We start from the raw sequence: 21,648 nt of genomic DNA, 5'->3' as shown, positions 1-21,648 counted from the left end.
CGGGCTCGCTTCTGCCCTGAAAGTACGCTGCACGGAGCCGACGGTAGTACTCGCGAGGGTGTTCGCTTCGTTTCTGTCTGATCAGAATGGCACCCATCGTCGCAGCAGTCTCGTCCTCGTACAACGAGTATTCCTCTTTCAAGTACTTACGTATTTTCTTGTAGTTGTCGAGGACTGACTGCGGTAAGGTCTCAACGAATGCTCGTACGCCACTACCTAAAGTTTTCCAGACTAGTCTGGCCTTTTCATGCGACGTAGCCTCTGGCAGGTCCAGGAGGCTACGCTCGATTTCCCGGAAATAATCATTCACGCTTCGGTGTCTATGATTTTCCGGCTCAAAACGCTCTATGTCTTTCGCAAGGACGTCGATTTGGCGGATCCTAGTTTTGCGTTCTGCGACGAGGCGTTTTGATTTTGACCCGTAGGGGTCCTCGCTGTCTTCGCTATTTGAGCTGCTCTCATATCGCCTATGTCTGCGTTTCGGCTTGTAGGCGGCCTCTCCGTCAGAGGAGTCTGAGGGTACGTAGCGCGGCGTTTTCTGCGGGCTAGAGGCTGCAGCGATATTGAAGCGCGAGGGGGTGTAGTGGGGAGTAAAGTAAAAACTCCCAGCGCCACGAGGTGGCGATCGCGCGACTTTCACGCGAGTTGAGCTTGAGTGCGGTGTCTGATCTACCGTTCTAAGCTCAGGTTCTTCCTCCTCCAGAGCGGAACTCTGTTCTTGGGAGGGTTTGGCCGATCCCTCATCTGAGCGACGTGCTTGCGTCACTTCTTCTCTGAGGTATTCTATTTCGCGCTTTAGTTCATCTTGTGTGGCTCTCAGGCCCACGAGGCTACTCTCCGCGCTTTCTGCTCTCCTTTGAGCTTCGGCCAGTTGTCGTTTTAGTGTTCTTTTCTCTTGTTCGAGGGTCATACACACATGTTCCATTTCCTTATAGTAGATCATGAACAATTTGGGTAGCCCTCCTGGGAGAGTCATAGTACGCTCCTTAAGTTCCCTAACGGCTATGTGTATTTCATCAAAGCGAGCCTTTTGGTCCAGATCACAGAAGTAATTTCTCCTATCCTCCGGGACTTGGCCTAAATCGCCTACAACGTCGAAGAGAGAGAGGAGGGGCCCTTCTGACTCCCTTGATGGGGAACGCGACATTTTGTTCGAAATGTATTAATTAACTTAAAGGAAATTAATACTAGGTGTTGATTAGGTTAGAATTTAATTCAATCCAAGTTGCTAAATAATTGATGTGGTTTCTTAGCTACTTTGTTTTCACTAATGTTTCACTTGTATTAATTAGCTCAATTAATAATATTAGTTAACAATAATGATTATTATTGATATTAATTAAGTACTTGGATTAGATATTACTCTAAGGTACTAATCAATTAAACCAGTTTATCAGCTAACTGTGGTTGGCAGCTGAATTTCAGTTCTGTGATTAACACACTGTTAATGATTCACCATTAAAGTCATCTGTGTTATACCTTGGCAGTTGATTTTGGGTATACAGCAGTTTACAAGTTATTGTTGAGAAATTCACAAGGTCATTAAACTATGCCTCACACGGGGCACCACTTTAATGTAGGTTGAATTGGGATTAATTAAATTATAAATTATGTAATAATTGATAATTAAATTAATCAATTTATAAATAAAGATCAGTCTCATAAAATCTTAAATTATTAATCTTAATACTCACCGTGAATGGTTACATTCAAGATTAATGGTAGCTCTGTATTAGATGGGAAACCCAGTTGTATACAAAAGCTAAATTCTGAAGGAAAAAGGAGTTCTAAATAGTTGACCTTGTGAATAAACAACAGGAACAAGTAAAATGCAATTCAATTTTATTAGCTTTTATTTGTCTACTACTCACTAATAATAATAAACTCAAAATACATTCAATGTCAGCAAAGGTAATAACAAGACAAAACAATGGAACAATTACACCTGGACTATAAATTTGAGGGAAAGAGAGAGAGAAAGAGATAGAAGAAAAAAAAAAGAAAAGAATCCCTTGTGTGTGTGTGTGTAGGTGTGTGTGTGTGTGTGTGTGTGACCTAGCTTGTCGTTAGCTAAAACAAAGGGATGTTAGCTAAATAGAACAAAGGATTAGCTCTGTGGCTAATGTGTGCTTTGTGTAGGTATCTGTGGGCAGATGCTAATGACTAGCCACTCTGGCAATGCTTAAACAAAATGGCGGTCAGTGCCTAGGTGTCGTATCACAGGTAACTCAATGAGGGAGGTAACAAAATGGCGTCGGAAAAATGGCGCCTGCAGGCCTAGTCGAGAACACAAGCCTACGAGCTAGCGTATCACCCTGAGGTAGCTAGCAATAAGTTGCTAAGGAGAATCTGACCACGCTACAGCTGGATCCAAACACTGCACTTAACAATTTCCAACAGACTATCTAGGCAAAGAACTCAACGCGAGAGAGAGAGAGAGAGAGAGAGAGAGTGTGTGAGAGAGTGTGTGTGTGTGTGTGTGTGTGTGTTGGATGGAGAGAACTAGGCCTTGTAGCGGTCTAGCCTCGGAGCTTAAAATAACAAACTTGTCGCTGCGCTGCTAATCAGATAGGGAAGCTAGCAATGGAGTTAAGGAAAGATATCATGCAAGATACCCTGTCTAACAAGTTCAAAGAAGAAAAAAAAAAAACAGAACCAAAACAAACAAACACCTTCCGTGTCTGAGCGGGTATGCTAAATAGCTCAAAGCTTAAACATGACCCTAACAACCATCTGAATAAGCTACAAATTAAAAATTTGCCCAAGTGCCTACTCAATGCGATGGAAGTTCTTTCTCCGATGTCCGCGCTGAGGGTCGCAGTCCGAGGAGAGGAGGTTAGCGGCGCGTTGCGTCCAACCGCGGCTAACGAAGCAGGGAGATGAAGGCCTAGCTGGCCCACGGTGCTTCAGGAGAAACCTCCGGTGATGCGTCGACGAGGAAAAGGCTGAGAGGAGCGAAGCTGTCCGCAAATGCCTCTTAGCGTGGAAAACTACTTAACTGTAGTTAAACTTTGCAAAGGTTTAGAATCAAAACCACTATATCGCTGAAACTTAGCGGGTCGTTCAAAAGTTCGGCCGAAACTAATTTGAACAGGCTGTTCTCAGACAATAGCGGTTAGTCTCAACACTGTAGGCGAGCGTGCCTACAGTCCGTCCGACCACTCCAGTAGTCAGAACATGAGAGCGCGAATCGAGGCGCTCTCGATACAGTTAAAGCAGTTCCACTTCATGTCACATCCGGGTGGAACGCGCAAGGAATTGTGGGATCGTTATAGGGGGCGCTGGCGAGTTACCAACAAACTCTACAATGAGATTAAATGCATATGAACTTTAAGAGGTATTGTGTGTTTCAGGGGTCTGTCTTCCATTGTGACAAATGTCTCAATGGAATGTCATATCCTAAAGGTAAGAGAAGCAGCTTTGGGACCAAAAGGTCACTCGTTCAATTCCCTGGACCAGCAGGAATGGCTGAAGTGATATTGAGCAAGACACCCAACCACCAACTGCTCCCCAGCCTGCCCACTGTTTGGGTACGTCAGGGTCTTCTTGTACGCCTCACTGGATAAGACCGCCCGCTAAATGCCTGTAACAAATACCCATTTTCCACCGGGACAGGGCTGGGGCAGAGCCAGGTTTGTCTTGGTGCCGTTTGAGAACCAATATTGGATCATTTTCCTCAATAAATAAATGAATGACCAAGTATAACATTTGTCTCCTTTATTTAAACTTAAATAAAATAGGGTAGTCCAATCAGTGGCTATACACTGCTGTTATCAAAAGGAACCCTGCTACACAACACACAAATAGAAACTAAAAAAGAAACTAATTATAATCAATATCAAATTGCAATACCCACAATATGTACAAAGCCAAAATATTCAAAATTAGTTACAAATACAAAAAACACAAGTGCATAAAATACATGTACTATAAACTACAAACTATAAAACAATATAATCCATGATTATATGGGTTTCAATGGGTTCTTGATCTACTTTTCTGACTTGTCTGAAAATATGATGCTTCAGGTCATATTTATGCAAAAATATGGAAAACTTTGAAAGAGATTGCAAGCTTTAAAGCACCACTGCAAGTACATTTATCTAGGACACATCTTTTTTTTTTTTCTTAACATCCCACTAAACTAGGGTGCAAGGTTTCCCCTAAAGCAGAGGTTCGACCTTTTCTACTTTAAGGCCCATCTATTTATTAGTTGTAATGAGTCAAGGCCCATTAAAAAAGCTCCCCAATTATTTTGGTTCATCTGTTCTATTAGACTACGTTCAGACTGCACCCTGAAACGACCCATATCCGATTTTTTTGCCCATATACGACCTGTATCCGATTTGTTATTGACAATCTGAACGACACAGATCCGATTTTTTCACATGCGACTCAGGCCGCTTGGATATGTGGTCCTAAATGCGATGCATATCCGATATTTTCACATGCGACTGCAGTCTGACCGGACAGGTCGCATTCATGCGACCTACACGTCATCAACAAGAGACAAACGTCACTATTCTGCGTTGGCTAATCCCGCCTCTTTGGTGGAAAACAACAACATTTGTACAGTTTTCAGAATTTAAATAGACTTTTATAGAATTGATCAAGCTAATGGTGGATTTGGTAGGGACCTGGATGTTTATCTGTTAGCCTGATTAAATAAAACAGTTTCTATAACTGATTTATAACTTAACCATCCTGTACCACATTGCCAGGTCTCGCCTCATCTCCATAGCAAACTGCACTGGTGTTTCTGCACCTTGAGCCAGCGCTGAGAGAAGTTGCAGAATTCAGCTGGCTATAAACAATCTAAATAAATATTTATAAAAATGTAGAAAAAGTTTATTAATATGACGAAATAAATATGTGCAAATTATTAAGCCTGAATTAAGAGTTTGGTAATACAGCGGCCGCATCCCAAATGACTGCCTACTGAAGCTCGAGTGCACTATATAGAGTTTAAAAATCCATTACTTCCTAGTAACATGTAGTGCACTTATATAGAAATTAGAGAGACATTTAGGAGTCAACCCTCGTTACCAGGCTACACGTTTTCATTTCAGTTCAGAAACAAAAACACACACGAGACCTCACACTTTAACACTAACCAGATAATTAAACAAACAAACAAACAAAAAAAGAAAATCATTAAACATGAAGAGTGCGCTTTTTTTTTGTTTACGTATTAGGTAGATGTGCTTATTACGTGTCAATTTGCGCATGCGGGACACTTTTGGGTCGTTTTCCATTCATATTGGAGATCGCATACAAGTCTCATAATTGGTAATGTGAATGGCCTAACAAAAAAAAAAAAATCGGATTTCACAACAAATTGGATATGGGTCGTTTCAGGTTGCAGTCTGAACGTAGTGTTAGATTCTAATAATCTGATAGTGTATTAATGGGATGAAACATCACTCCCTGTTACAGATGAAAGCCCAGGAATTAATTAAATGCAATAAAACAAACTGTTTTTAAGTGTAGATATTGTATTTAAAATTGTATGGATGTGCCAGAAGCCAACATAAAACCATGCATGCAAGGCATTCTCAGTCAAAAGGGATTAAAAGATCCAAAAGTGGAGTCTGGGCCATTAACACAAGAACTTATTGCCATGTTTGTGTACAGCAAACAAGCAAGTTATTAAAACCAAGTAGTATACTCAAAAGAGGTTGATATAGAAACCACTCAATGAGATAGATCCTTACACGTCAACATAGAAGGATTTTTCCTACGAGTTGGAAAACTATCCATCTGTTGATTTCCCAGACTAGAGCCCTGCACTCCCGCTGGAGTCCCGCGGGACTCGCCGCAAAGCAGTGCGGCGCGGGACAAATTTTGAAAGCTCATTGTGGGCGCAGGCAGGACCGGAAGTGCACATATGCGCGCGGGCGGGAGCGCACATATGCGGCGCGGGCGAGAGCGCACATATGCGGCGCGGGCGGGAGCAGTGATGAGCTGCAGTCCCGCTAACTAAGAATGTGTTTGAAATAAAATGTATAAATTATTAATTTATATCTATCATACATAATTTGTGCTGGATATTTTATTTGGCATTAATAAAAACATTTTAAGATGCCTAAATTTGCAGAGAGAGTTAGATTGCCAGAGTAATAGCATCGTAAATTTGCCATTGATCACCCTAACGGGAAGTCCTTTGATCACTCTAATGACTCGCAGTTCACACCCAGCTAACAAGAGAACCATGAGTGAAGTAAATTATGGCTTGCGTTAGTCTACAACTTTAGTCAGAGAGACATGTTACACAGTGACGGTAGGCTTGACTCAATGCTATCCCAGAAATCCTTCCTGTAATATGAAAATTTGGCTGTCCAATCAGAGGCGGCCAAATTTGCATATTACAGGAAGGATTTCTGGGATAGCATTGAGTCAAGCCTACCGTCACTGTGTAACATGTCTCTCTGACTAAAGTTGTAGACTAACTCAAGCAGTAAATTAATTCACTTCTATTACTAACTCTGTGATAAAAAAAAAAAAAACCCACACACACCCCATTGGTACAAAGCAAGCCCATTCACTTTTTTTATGTTGATCAGAGAATTACAATGGTTTCTCATATACTAAAAATGTGTGATTCCTGATTAAATATTTTAATTGTTTGATAGCACTAAATATTATTATTAGAGATACTACATGCTGAATTCCGAAACAAGGTAAATAATAACAAGGTAAATAATAACGTGAGCTGTAGATATTTATGCTGAAATCCACTCAAAGTAGGGGGCGGGGCACCATCACGCTGTGTCAAGACAAGAACTTTCCTGAGAAATAACGCGAACGTCTGCATCATGCGGGATTTGTGGGCGGGAGCCGGACAAAATATGGCAGGCGCGGGCGGGAGCGGGACTGAAAATCATAATTTTTTTGTGGGCGCGGGCGGGAGCGGGACTGAAAAATCATAATTCTTTGCGGGTGCGGGCGAGAGTGGGACTGCACAATGCAGGCGCGGGCGGGAGCGGGACTGAAAAATCCGACCCGCGCAGACCTCTATCCCAGACATCTCAAACTACCTGGTGCTGCAAATATCATTCTACACAGACAAAGAGATGAAAACCTGGAAGAGCATAGAAGCGTACAACTTTTTATATGTGGCTGGGTTAAAGATACAGAGATAAGGACACAAGATAAATCCTATATTGTTTATGCCCAGGTAAGTCAGAATTTTTGGGCTTTGTACGCGTCTTTGCAATGACTGTTTGGATGCTACAAGTTTTAGTATCGGGAGTAAACAAACCACAGCTGCTCGATTCTCAATCCTCCCTGCTCTTCTCTTCCAGGTAAATCATTCACAGAAACCCCTTAAAGACCCAGGTAATACACGCATTATATACACGTTAGTTTATAAATATGGCGAACATGATCATCTCATCTCATTATCTCTAGCCGCTTTATCCTGTTCTACAGGGTCGCAGGCAAGCTGGAGCCTATCCCAGCTGACTACGGGCGAAAGGCGGGGTACACCCTGGACAAGTCGCCAGGTCATCACAGGGCTGACACAGACAACCATTCACACTCACACCTACAGTCAATTTAGAGTCACCAGTTAACCTAACCTGCATGTCTTTGGACTGTGGGGGAAACTGGAGCACCCGGAGGAAACCCACGCGGACACGGGGAGAACATGCAAACTCCGCACAGAAAGGCCCTCGCCGGCCATGGGGCTCGAACCCGGACCTTCTTGCTGTGAGGCGACAGCGCTAACCACTACACCACCGTGCCGCCCCGCGAACATGATCAAACAGGAAAAACAAACAAACAAACAAGCATCTAAGGGCTTAAGTGTCTCCTGAACTTCAAAACATCACAGAATAACGGAAAATGGCGAGAAAAGTGACTTGCAAATCCAAATGAAATAAAATCAGAGGAATTTACAAACCTTTCACTGCAGTTCTTTGAATCGGCTCCCATTGCAGCAAAATGTTCAAGAGCCACCTTTCTCGTCGTCTTTTGGTAAAATCCTTTGCTCCTTCACGCTTTATCACTTCATGGGGAGCCCAGAAGAAACTTCAGTTTTACGGTTTGTTTGATTCGAATAGCTCAAAACAAAGCAAGTGTAGGGCATTTTAACGACTAGCTAGGCACCCCAGCGATAGTAACACTTTATGAACAGTTAGCTTAGCTGACCACCACTTCATGTCGTGTCTCTAATACCCTGGTTACACTACAGCTCGCGATGGGTTTGCGAATACTTGGCGATGGAAAAATTGGTAGCATTGACACACACACACACACACACACACACACACACACACACACACACGCTGACTGTGCTCAAAATGAGCACGCACAGCCACTCGAGGTGTGACAGTCAAGTCCTGCTATGTGACCACAACTTTTAGCTCGCCTGTATAATCGCCATACATTTAAAATGTATATCATGGCCCACTAATGGGCCGCAGCCCAGTGGTTGAGAAATACTGCCCTAAAGCACCACAGCGTAGCAGCCCCGCCACGCTTAATTTATTGACCCATACTCTTAGTGACATGTTGCTACCCATTAAACCACCACCACGACGCTTACAATTTAGGCCTACCAGAGATCACATTAACGCAGAAATAGTGCATTTTTACGCACAAAAATGCATGTTCAGGATTTTCCGGCGTCCCAGGACGTAGGGCACCTACTTGAATTTTTCCCGATTGCCTCGGCAATTATGCTGTTTAACAAACAAAGCAAAAAAGTGAACAGAACGAAAAGGTCACAACATCGTGGTCATTTTTGTGTGAAGTCATGGCAACTGCAGATATCTGGATGTGGGCTTTGGACGAGATATTTTATTAGACCGAACGCCTGGCTCAACTAGCAGCATGTTTGTTTTGGACTGATAATGTAGACTTGGCTAAACACCATAAAATATGTGAGCTCTAGGCGCTGGCTTGTTTATTACCAAGTCCAAATTTGAGCTTACCTTTGTCATAATAAGGTCTTTTTCTTTATCGGGAATTACACACCCCTCTCTCTTTCCAGTTTTTCTTGGGGAAACCCTGAGGGTGTTCATGTACAGTACTGCTTTGCCAAACAGCAAGAATTGGTTCATTTAGCTCTGGTCAGCAATGTGATATTTTCCTGCGCATTAGTCAGCTATTTTAAAATGTTTGGTGTTTAAGGACCCATCCAATCATACACCATGACCAAGACTGAACCCACAACAACCCCAACTATGGTTATTTGGGATGTGGCTCAAGTATTCATCCTTGTCAGAATATAATTAAATGTTTCCACAACAAATGTTTCAAGAATCATTTTCACACAGATTGGTTTGATTAGTCAGTTGAGGGTGCCACATAGGGCTGTGCGATATATCGCTGAAAATTCTGTGTGCGATACATAAAATTATTATATCGTAACTATCGAGTATTTTATGGTCATCTTCCAACTTGCGTTCGTTTCGTGTTTGTTTAAAACATTTCCTGGTGGTTTTCTCCCTGTCCCTCAGGCAGTAACGTGAGAGACTGCCTAAGGGTAAAGAAAACAATAACATCACGCACTCGCCAACCAATCCCGGGCGACATCTCGGTGCTGAAAGGAACTTCCGGGAAGATTTTCTAGTTTCGGTTGTGTTGCCAGATTGGGCAGTTTTAAGTGTGTTTTGGCGGGTTTTGAACATATTTTGGGCTGGAAAACGTCAGCAGTATCCGGCAACACTGCCGGCGGGAAGATTTCCTGGTTCCGGTTTACAGCGCTGACTCAGTTCGTGCAATCGCTGGTGTTGCATAGGCTACCGTGTAAGCTCTGTCAATTTCAGCGACAAATAAAAAAATGGAAGCGGACGAATTGGTTCCTAAAAGAACTGGTAAGGGGTCAGTCATCTGGCATTTTTTTTGGATATCGCGAGGAGGACGTGGAGCAGCAAATGCCAGTTTGTAAAGTGTGCAAAAAAACCTGTCATCACGAAAGGCAGCAGCCGGAATTATACACATTTGAGAGGCAGAGCCAGAAAACATTCAGTTCAAAAAAGTGTGCAAAGAGAAAAATTATGTTTTGCAGATCTCTCTCTTCTCTCCCTCAATCTCTCTCTCTATATTGTGAATGTTCCAGTGGTTCTCAGTAGTCAGGTTAATAGCTTGGAGATCTATTTTTTAAAATAATTTAATGAAAGAGCACTTTTCTTATTTAGGCTAAATGTCTTTCTCAGTGTTGAGCTTGCACTTTATTGGTTTGAGCTCTGAGCAGCTCTGTATTGTATTGCCCCTTTGTTGCAATTTTCAAGATTGTTTTTGCAGTTTGTGCCACATCTTTGTTGAATAAAAATAGTCTTATTTCAATTCAATTGTGATTAATCACTACCATGAAAATTTAAAATGTGTTGTTGAAAACCACCTGTAAAGTTAACCAAGAATGTTATTTAATCTGCAGGGATTGTAGTGAAAACAGTAAAGAGTAAAAGTTAGATTTCATGGGGTCCTTTAGAGGAGATTTCAATATATCGAGATGTATATCGTATATCGTGAAACGGAGAAAATGTATCGGGATATTCATTTTTCCCCATATCGCACAGCCCTAGTGCCACATTGGTGCAGCGGTTAACACCGTCATCTCACAGCAAGAAGGTTCCGGGTTTGAACCTCATGGCCGATGGGAGCCTTCCTGTGTGGAGTTTGCATGTTCTCCCCATATGGTATCTGCGTGAGTTTCCTCCAGGTGCTCTGGTTTCCCCCCACAGTTCAAAAGACATGCAGTTTAAGTAAAATATCCAGCAAATGGGATTGCACAAGCCCAAATAGACTGGGGAGAGTTGTGTAACAAAGGCCATCTAGTGCAAAAACCTACACCAAATGAAATACGTGGAACAGATCTGCTATGGTGACTCCAAACAGGAGCAGCAGATTTGATTCATCAGTTACTGAGTACCACGTAAAAAAGGAAAAGCTCTCAGCTGTTCAGCCATGTAGACTCCTGTGTGCATCTATATGTATTGGAGATGTGGATACTGATACTCGATCAGTGTACACACACACACACACACACACACACACACAAGGGCTGAACAATATGGACAAAATTTCATATCTCGATATGATATGACTACGGGTTCGGTGAAAACCAAGCATTTTTCAGAAAAATAAAGACATCATAATACAAAAAAAAAAAAAATGTGGAAAGTGCAGTTTTATTTTTAAGAACTCACTGCCAGTCATCAACATTAACAAATTACGAATAAATAAATTACAAATCAAACATTTTACTGCAGCTCTACTTTAACAATAAATAACAAATGCAGGAGCTGGTGGAACACTGAAAGTGCACTGAAGTGCAACATCTTGTATTCTTCAAAAAAAAAAAAAAAAATCACATAACTGTATGCAGAAAATGCATTTATATGCATTATAACTCATTATAGAGTTTCAGAATGGCCACTTGATTAAAATGTGTTCGGGAAGGTATTTTATAATGCTTGTCCAGCATCCGAACCATTTTTTTAAAGCCCTCTTTCGAGACTGTGTACACAGGTACCATGTCTCTTGCAATGTGGTATGTTATAGCGTCTGTAATTTCTTTATGTCTGGTGGACGTCGACTCATACGGTGTAACGCTACTGAATGCATCAGCAATCAAACTTTGCTTTGGCTTATTTTGGGATGACTGAGAAGTCCCCGGTGTTTCTCTCATTGTCATACACTCTTCGTGCAGCACGCGATGGTGTTGTTTCAGGTGGTGAAACGTGTTTGTTGTGCCACCTTGCTTCACCGCAATTTTTGCTAAGCACGACCTGCACAACACCTCACTCTGGTTAACATCATCCTTTTTGAATCCAAAATACCTCCAAATAATGGAGGATGATTTATGTTTTGGCACCAAGTCAGATTCTGCACCGCCACCGGCTGCATTATCTTCCGCACTCATTTTCTTTCTTTTTAATTTTCCCACTGTGTCTGTAGTGTGCGCGCGCGTCGGTCTCTGTCTTCCTCACTCCCGCCCTCATGTGTTTGTCATTGGTTGGCTTCAGCTGTCGATCCACAGCAAGCATGAAATAAGGTTTGTGGTTGGCTGGCCTTAGCGGTGCATTCAAGGGCAATCGTAAAAATGTTTGTTGTTACTGCCAGAGCTGTACATGCAGGGTGAGCGCGGGGAGGGGAAATCTATATCGTCTATATCGTTGCTTTTTCGATATTAATATCCTGAATGTTCATATCGAGATATAGATACGATAACGATACATCGTTCAGTCCTAATACACACACACTCTCTCTCTCCCCCTCCCTTTCCTGACTGGCTGCCTCAGGGCTAAAAGTTACCTTCAGTTCTTGGTCGCCACTCGGGCCAGTATCCCTGAATTCTTATGGCCCTTTTCCACTACCCTTTTCAGCTCACTTCAGCTCGCTTCAGCCCGACACGGCTCGCGTTTCGACTACCTCAGAACAGCACAACTCAGCTCGCTTCAGCCCTGCTCAGCACCCAAAACTCGCACGGTTTTGGAGTGGGGCTGAAGCGAGCCCAACCGAGCCGAGTGGGGCTAGGGGCATGAGGAGACACTCCCCTGTGCGCTGATTGGTGAGGAGTGTCCTCACACGCCCACACACGCCCCGCGAGCACGCTAGGATCTGTAAACACCGTAAACCCAGAAGAAGAGGAATTACAAGAATTTCTGAAGCCTTATGCGCCTCGCCTCATCTATACACTCTTGCCAGTATCTGCTTGCGTTGTCGGTGACAACAAGCCACAGCACCAAGACCAGCAACACTAACGACTCCATGTCCTCCATGTTTATTGTTTACTATCCGGGTCGTAAGACTACCGCTTAAAAGCTCACTGATGTCACTGTTTGCGCCACCTAACGACGTCACGTGACGTCCACCCACTTTCGCTAACTCCACCCAAAGTGTCCACCCACTTCCAGCCAGCACGGTTCAGCGCGGTTGTAGTCGAAATGCAACTCCAATAGCCCCGCTCAGCTCGACTCAGCACGGCACGGCTCAGCCCAACTCAGCCGCGTTGGTAGTGGAAAAGTGGCATTAGTGGCCCAGGCCAAACTAAAGTGGCCCTTAAATTTCCTCTAGTCAAACACAAATTTAAAACCATTTTTAACTTGAATAATACCCCACAGTGTTTAACTTATGCCCACAGAAACGAATGAATCAACAAAAATAATTCTGTCACCGTTTAGATATTGTACATTATTCAAACATTACACTACATTACAGCCATTTAGCTGATGTTTTTATTCAAAGTGACTAACAATAAGTGCATGTAACCAAAAGAATCCAAGAGCAACCAGTGCTGAAATACTCTAGTGTAAACAAATAGCCTACAAATACCATTCAATATCTGGAATGATCAGTGTAGTTAAGAAGGTGAAGAAGCTTGGACAAATACATAGACAAGAAATTATTTAAGTACAGTGGTGCTTGAAACTTTATGAACCCTTTAGAATTTTCTATATTTCTGCATAAATATGACCTAAAACATCATCAGATTTTCATACAAGTCCTAAAAGTAGATAAAGAGAACCCAGTTAAACAATGAGACAAAAACATCATACTTGCTCATTTATTTATTGAGGAAAATGATCCAATGTTACATATCTGTGAGTGGCAAGAGTATGTGAACCTTTGCTTTCAGTATCTGGTGTGACCCCCTTGTGCAGCAACAACTGCAGGTAAACACTTCTGGTAACTGTTGATCAGTCCTGCACACCAGCTTGGAGGAATTCTAGCCCATTCGTCTGTACAGAACAGCTTCAACTCTGGGATGTTGGTGGGTTTCCTCACATGAGCTGCTCGCTTCAGGTCCTTCCACAACATTTCAATTGGATTAAGGTCAGGACTTTGACTTGGCCATTCCAAAACATGAATTTTTATTCTTCTTTAGCCATTCTTTGGTAGAACGACTTGCATGCTTAGGGTCGTTGTCTTGCTGCATGACCCACCTTCTCTTGAGATTCAGTTCATGGACAGATGTCCTGACATTTTCCTTTAGAATTTGCTGGTATAATTCAGAATTCATTGTTCCATCAATGATGGCAAGCCATCCTGGCCCAGATGCAGCAAAACAGGCTCAAACCATGATACTACCACCACCATGTTTCACAGATGGGATAAGGTTCTTATGCTGGAATGCAGGGTTTTCCTTTCTCCAAACATAATGCTTCTCATTTAAACCAAAAGTTCTATTTTGGGCTCATCCAACCACAAAACATTTTTCCAATAGCCTTCTGGCTTGTCCACGTGATCTTTAGCATGCTGCAGACGAGCAGCAATGTTCTTTTTGGAGAGCAGTGGCTTTCTCCTTGCAACCCTGCCATGCACACCATTGTTGTTCAGTGTTCTCCTGATAGTGGACTCATGAACATTAACATTAGGCCAAAAAAAGTGTGTGTTTTTCCGGTTACCCGACCGACCCTAATCTGTACCGCCCGACCCTACACTTTTTTTTCGTAATTTCATGATATTTTTATGTAATAACGTGAAAACACCTTATCAATAAATAACGTGAAAATAACGTCCTAGGCTAGGCAACTTCCATTAAAAGCAGACGGCCTAGCCTAGCCTACTGTAGAACTTGTGTCGAGCAAAAACACTGAGCAAAAACATGGCTGAATCCTGAATGACTCCTATTTGTATAAATAGGGGACTACATAGGCGGCAAAATGTAGTGTTTTTCCCTGCCATGGAAGTGCACTTGTATACTGAAAAGGAAGCAATTTCCATTACAGCCTTGAATGAGGATTCAAAATGGCGCATCGGCTCAGTTTTCCCTTCCTCCTTCAGTATACAAGTGCGCTTCCATGTTTATGCAGGAGGGCTGATAGAAGTGGCGAAACATTTTACTTTTTATCGTTTCTTTCACAACTTGAATGCGTTGAAACAAAAAATTGTGACAAACTAACACCGCTTACACTAAAACATCGAGGGAAATTTGTAATAAAAATTTTACGGTCGGCAATTTCGACGCGGAAATTCTCGATCGGTCGGGTTACCGGAAACACACTTTTTTTTTTTTTTGGCCTAATAATAAATAATAATGTTAAGTTTAACGTCAGGAATCTAGCCCAGGGCTACTCTACGACAGTACATTATTACCCTGACGGAATGGTACGTTCAATGCTGCTACCAAGCGCATCCCACATAGGTCCGTACATCCGTTTGCCAGGTACCCATTTATACAGCTGGGTGGACTGAGTGCAATGTGGATGAGGTGTCTTGCCCAGGGACACTACGCAGTTTGAGAAACCAGGTTACAAATTTTTGGTGTCTCCACCGGGATTCAAACACAGGTCTCTGTGGTGACAGGCCAGCATGCTAACCATTACACCACTGTGAATGCAGTAAGCTGTTGTTCTTCACCTTTATAACCATAGACCCTGAACTGAAACAAACATGGTGTATTGGGCTGTTATATTTACAGAAAAATTCATGTTAAAAAGTGTCTCATGCTGCATCAGATTCATCAGAAGGTGGTAACTCAGGTGACCCGCAAAGAAACTCATTATATTTTGTGAAATTATTCCTGTCTAAATATAGGTTATGGCAGCCATCTTGAAAAAAAAAAATTCAACAACAACAAAAAAAAATGCCTGCCTACCTACCCTAGTTTTGAAATCTACGTAACCGGAAACACACTTTTTTTTGGCCTTAGCCAATGTGAGACAGGCCTTCAGTTGCTTAGAAGTTACCCGGAGGTCCTTTGTGACCTCGCCGACTATTATACGCCTTGCTCTTGGAGTGATCTTTGTTGGTTGACCACTCCTGAGGAGGGTAACAATGGTCTTGAATTTCCTCCATTTGTACACAACCTGTCTGACTGTGGATTGGTGGAGTCCAAACTCTTTAGAGATGGTTTTGTAACCTTTTCCAGCCTGATGAGCATCAACAACGCTTTTTCTGAGGTCCTCAGAAATCTCCTTTGCTCGTGCCATGATGCACTTCCACAAATGTGTTGTGAAGCTCAGACTTTGATAGATCCCTGTTCTTTAAATAAAACATGGTGGCCACTCACACCTGATTGTCATCCCATTGATTGAAAACACCTGACTCGAATTTCACCTTCAAATTAACTGCTAATTCTCAAGGTTCACATACTTTTGCCACACACAGATATGTAATATTGGATCATTTTCCTCAATAAATAAATGACCAAGTACAACATTTTTGTCTCATTTGTTGAACTGGGTTCTCTGTATCTACTTTTAAGACTTGTGTGAAAAGCTGATGTTATTTTAGGTCATATTTATGCAGAAATATAGAAAATTCTAAAGGGTTCACAAACTTCCCAGCACCACTGTGTATGGTACGCTTATTGTTTCCAAAGTTTGATAGCATTTGCATCTGCAATAAAATGGTTAGCCTATGCTTCTCTGACCTTGCTTTTGCTTCTTGAGCTGATACAAGAGACATCATGGTACAGTAGGCTGGTAAAGTTCTATTAGACTAGACCTAGGTGCTTATGGTTAATATCATTATAGTTATGATGTTTGGCAGACACTTTTGTCCAAAGCAACTTACAATATATAAAAAACACTACGTTATTAGTAAACCAATACAATAATACAAATCACTCTACTCTCAACATAGCCTACCTTCCAGATGATAGCTGCTGCCTGACTGCAGGATTTAGTTCCCCCCGCCCAGCTAGGCTCAACTTCAGCCTTAAAGCTATATGGCCTTTCAATTTCATAAAATCGGTGAAATTTAGTTCCCTCTGAAATTTGGTCACTGCGATACATGTTTATTTCTGCAATGTCTTAAAAAACAGAAAGCAGAAAACTTGATAAATCGCGGCTTCTGGATCCCGGAAAAAGGCAGCCTTGCCCCAGGGCTAATCTCGCATAACGTCACACGTGGAACCCTCGTTATCTGGGTCATTTCCGTTCATCTGACTCCATGCTTGTTTACTGTTGTTGGAATCTTACAAAAATAATGTGAAAGTGCTGCGTTGTGTATATGGATTTGCATATCCAAACAGGACATTCAGTTCACAAATTTCCAAGAAATGACACTAATCTAAAGCGACAGTCACAGCAGGTGAGATCTGTGCAAACGAAGTGAGCAGATTGTGTCACCTACAAATAATAAATCTGATTCATCAAGTGCTCTGCACCACCAGAATGACCACATGGGAATTACTGGAACAAAAAAGAAACCTATTTATTTAATAAAAGGACATCGACAGTTCATCCATTCCCCTAACATCACACACACACACACCAAGTGCATCAGACGCAGGATTATGAGCAACATTTACATGCTGGCGACATCCGATCTTATCATATGTGATGCACTTTAACAGGAAGAAAAATGCGCGTGGCATCATTCTTAACTGAAACGTGTTAAATGCTCTCAGATTTCAATATTGCAAGACTCAATTTGTTTTTAGTTTTGTTCAGGAAAACATGATGAAAGGTCACCACCGCGTTCTGCACATCTCTCTCTCCCTCCCTCCATCTCCATCTCACATGCACTACAGGGGAAGACTCATGAACTGGCATCTGTCTCTTGTCTTGGGGGCTCAAAAAGAGAACCATTTACTCTGGAATATCCTTGATAATCATCTGCCCCTTCATCCGACATCCAAGAATCCCCATCACTATCAGAATTCTCTCCAAAACATGATTCCATATCGAGACTGGTCGAACCACTGCTGTGCACATGAACAAAACTGATACCAGAATTGTTACACGTGTGACATCACACACCCCTTTGGAATCTTCCAGATGAGTCTTGGCAGATTCCATGAAAATCGGCTGATCTTACTGATTTCCCATTAATTTATGGCCTTTTGGATGAGCTATGGCTCAAAAACACAATCAACATAATGATTATTGCTTCATACAAGGAAAAAAAGTGGGGTTTAGAGGCATTACATACACTTTAAATGCTGAAAGGGGATCTAGATGCTTGAAAGTTTGTAAACCCTTTACAATTTTCTATTTTTCTGCATAAATATGACCCAAGATATGATCAGATTTTCACACAAGTCCTAAAAGTAGATAAAGAGAACCCAGTTCAACAAATGAGACAAAAATATTCTACTTGGTCATTTATTTATTGAGGAAAATGATCCAATATTACATAACTAAGTGGCAAAAGTATGTGAACCTCTAGGATTAACAGTTAATTTGAAGGTGAAATTAGAGTCAGGTGTTTGTCATCCCATTGATTGAAATCAGGTGTGAGTGGGCACCCTGTTTTATTTAAAGAACAGGGATCTATCAAAGTCTGATCTTCACAACACATGTTTGTGGAAGTGTATCATGGCACAAACAAAGGAGATTTCTGAGGACCTCAGATAAAGCATTGTTGATGCTCATCAGGCTGGAAAAGGTTACAAAACCATCTCTAAAGAGTTTGGACTCCACCAATCCAGTGTCAGACAGATTGTGTACAAATGGAGGAAATTAAAGACCATTGTTACCCTCCCCAGGAGTCAACCAGCAAAGAGCACTCAGAGAGCAAGGCATATAATAATAATAATAATAATAATAATTTAAGGGCGGCATGGTGGTGTAGTGGTTAGCGCTGTCGCCTCACAGCAAGAAGGTCCTGGGTTCGAGCCCTGGGGCCGGCGAGGGCCTTTCTGTGTGGAGTTTGCATGTTCTCCCCGTGTCCGCGTGGGTTTTCTCCGGGTGCTCCGGTTTCCCCCACAGTCCAAAGACATGCAGGTTAAGTTAACTGGTGACTCTAAATTGACCGTAGGTGTGAATGTGAATGGTTGTCTGTGTCTATGTGTCAGCCCTGTGATGACCTGGCGACTTGTCCAGGGTGTACCCCGCCTTTCGCCCATAGTCAGCTGGGATAGGCTCCAGCTTGCCTGCGACCCTGTAGAAGGATAAAGCGGCTAGAGATAATGAGATGAATGAGATGAATAATAATTTATATAGCGCCTTTCTCAAAACCCAAGGTCGCTTTACAATTATAGGAAACTAATTTAATTAATTAAATTTAAAAAAAAAAAAATTCCACCAAATAGAGGCCAGGATGTCATTCTAATGGCGTAGCAGCCACAGTCCCACCAAAAGGGGCACAAAAACAAGCCCCACAACGCCAGCACAGCCACCGGCAACATCACTCGGAACACCACGCCATGGATCCACAAAGCGAGCACAGAAGCACCGCCACGCAGAGCGCCGGTATGTCCCGAACTGCCTGCACAGCCGCCGCGATGCCACAGAGCAACATCGCTCGTAACACCACGCCAAGCACTAAAGCACAGAGCACTATACAACCATGATGTTAAAATGAGCAACGAGGTCACTGCAGTCCATAGCTAGGAGCACAGGCATCACCCACGGCGAACCAAGGCCTGGAGGGAACCGACGTCCAAAATTGGGTCCGGAGCTACACCACAACCGGCGGACAAAAACTACACAAACACACAAAAAATAAATAAAATTTAAAAAAAGAGAAAATAAAATTAAAAAAGCTCTGGTGAGAAGCGGCAGCCAGAATGCACGACGTACTCTTAACCGGGGGGGGGGGAGTACCCACCAACATCCCAGAGTTGAAGCTGTTCTGTATGGAGGAACAGGCTAAAATTCCTCCAAGCCGGTGTGCAGGACTGATCAACAGTTACCGGAAACATTTAGCTGCAGTTATTGTTGCACAAGGGGGTCACACCAGATACTGAAAGCAAAAGGTTCATATACTTTTGCCACTCACAGATGTGTCATATTAGATCATTTTCCTCAATAAATAAATGACCAAGTATAATATTTTTGTCTCATTTGTTTAACTGGGTTCTCTTTATCTACTTTTAAGACTTGTGAAAATCTGATGTTGTTTTAGGTCGTTTATGCAGGAATATAGAAAATTCTAAAGGGTTCACAAACTTTCAAGCACCCCTGTATATGAATAAAAACAAACAGATGCATCAAACACCTGGAACAATTCATTGCTCCACGATCATAATTTTTACCTCCGCCAAGTTTGTTGGAGGAAGTTGTGTTTTCGCCACCGTTTGTTTGTTCCCAACATAACTCAAAAAGTAGTGAACGGATTTTGATGAAATTTTGAAGAAAGGTGGACCATGGACCAATCGATTAGCTTTTGATTCAAATCTGAATATGTGGTTTGGTGGAGGTATTCAGTCTACCGAGTACCCTTCTAGTATTGAATTGTGATTTCCAAAATGAAGCACACTTCTACTTTAATTGTGAAGTAAACAGATGCTGATCAAAATGTGTCGTTTTGCAGTACAGAGCTATAACTTCAACAAAACACTATGGAAGTGAGACATGTGGAGACAGTGTTACTTACAGAGGATCATCCTCGGGCTCCCAGCCCTCCAGCTCTTTATAGCAGAAGAAGCACTGGGCAACATCTGGACTGTTGTCACTGGGTGTGTGAATAAAACCAGCTTTGGCCATCTGAAAGGTGTCATTACATCCAGGGGATTAGGTTTTGCTGTATGGTTTCTTTGTTGTTATAGTGATAGTTTCAGGAAAAGGCTTCATTAGAAAACCGTCCATTTGTCTTCTTTACACCTCTTTCAGCAAAACAACTCGGACACCTTTTATTCAATAATATAGTTAGACACTGAAAAATATATTTAACAAGCAACTTTCATCGTAATTTGTCCAAATATCCGTGCACATTTAAGCCAGTTCTCCCCTTTTTTTCTGACTCACACTGTTCTTTGTTACAGTGGCGCCCATGTAAAGTAAACAACAACATAACGCTACTTACATTTTCCGACGTACATGCGCAGTCCTCGTCAAACGGCCACCCTGAATAAGTAGCTAGTCTGTTCTCGTAAAAATACATTTTTAAATCTTCGCTCATAGGCTCCATGTTTCGATAAACAACGAAGGTGCTTAGGTTTAGTTTAAAAGTTTCGTCACCGTGTTGAAAACCAATCCAGCAAAACAGTCAGCTAACATTACTTTTGAATTTAGGCTTCAAGAACGACGTCTCCTCTGATTGGTTGAACTGGAACTGTTGAAACGTCATCACGTAAACCTACTGCTGTACGTCATCAAAGTGTAAAAGTCTTTTTTTTTTTCGGATTTTATTTATACAAGAACACAGCAATACAATACAATTTCTCGTAGAGGAAAAAAAACCCATATTTCACAGACTTTAAAAAAAAATAATACAAGAATACAAAAAAAACCCCCAAAAAACTAGGGGGAATAATAATAATAATAATAATAATATCCATCATCTGTAGCCACTTATCCTGTTCTACAGGGTCGCAGGCAAGCTGGAGCCTATCCCAGCTGACTATGGACAAGAGGCAGGGTACACCCTGGACAAGTCACCAGGTTATTGCTGGGCTGACACAGAGACAAACAACCAGTCACACCTACGGTCAATTTAGAGCCACCAATTAGCCTAACCTACATGCCTTTGGACTGTGGGGGAAACCGGAGCACCCAGAGGAAACCCACACAGACACGGGGAGAACATGCAAACTCCACACAGAAAGGCCCTCGCTAGCCGCTGGGCTCGAACCCGGACCTTCTTGCTGTGAGGCAACAGTGCTAACCACTGTGCCGCCTAATATTAATACTTTTTATTTTTAAAAAAGGAGCTAAACTATACAACTGGAAATAGGTTAAAACAATAATGACTTCGAAATCTGATGAGAAATACAGTACTTCCAGCCACCTTCCAATCTTTTAAACTACATAATACAGAATAGTACAATTTGAATTTGTTCATAAAACAGGAAAATGAGGGTTT

The 21,648-nt window shown here is 42.1% G+C and overlaps 1 protein-coding gene across 1 annotated transcript in view; it reads right to left on the bottom strand.

Moving 5' to 3' along the window:
* Positions 1-20,883, bottom strand: part of LOC132868481 (baculoviral IAP repeat-containing protein 5.2-like) — an 88,490-nt gene extending 67,607 nt beyond the window's left edge. Inside the window, exons 1-2 of the mRNA XM_060901391.1 lie at positions 20,650-20,883; positions 20,221-20,330 (exon numbers count right to left, since the gene is read on the bottom strand). Coding sequence (XP_060757374.1) covers positions 20,221-20,330; positions 20,650-20,754 — 215 coding nt within the window. The 5' untranslated portion in view covers positions 20,755-20,883. The remainder of the gene's footprint in view (positions 1-20,220; positions 20,331-20,649) is intronic.
* Between the last annotated feature and the right edge of the window lie 765 nt (positions 20,884-21,648).

The sequence above is a fragment of the Neoarius graeffei genome, chromosome 20, assembly GCF_027579695.1.
Source record: "Neoarius graeffei isolate fNeoGra1 chromosome 20, fNeoGra1.pri, whole genome shotgun sequence".
In the NCBI taxonomy this organism is placed as follows: domain Eukaryota; kingdom Metazoa; phylum Chordata; class Actinopteri; order Siluriformes; family Ariidae; genus Neoarius; species Neoarius graeffei.
Note: the sequence above shows the minus strand (reverse complement) of the source record. Positions and strands in the feature narration are given on the sequence as shown.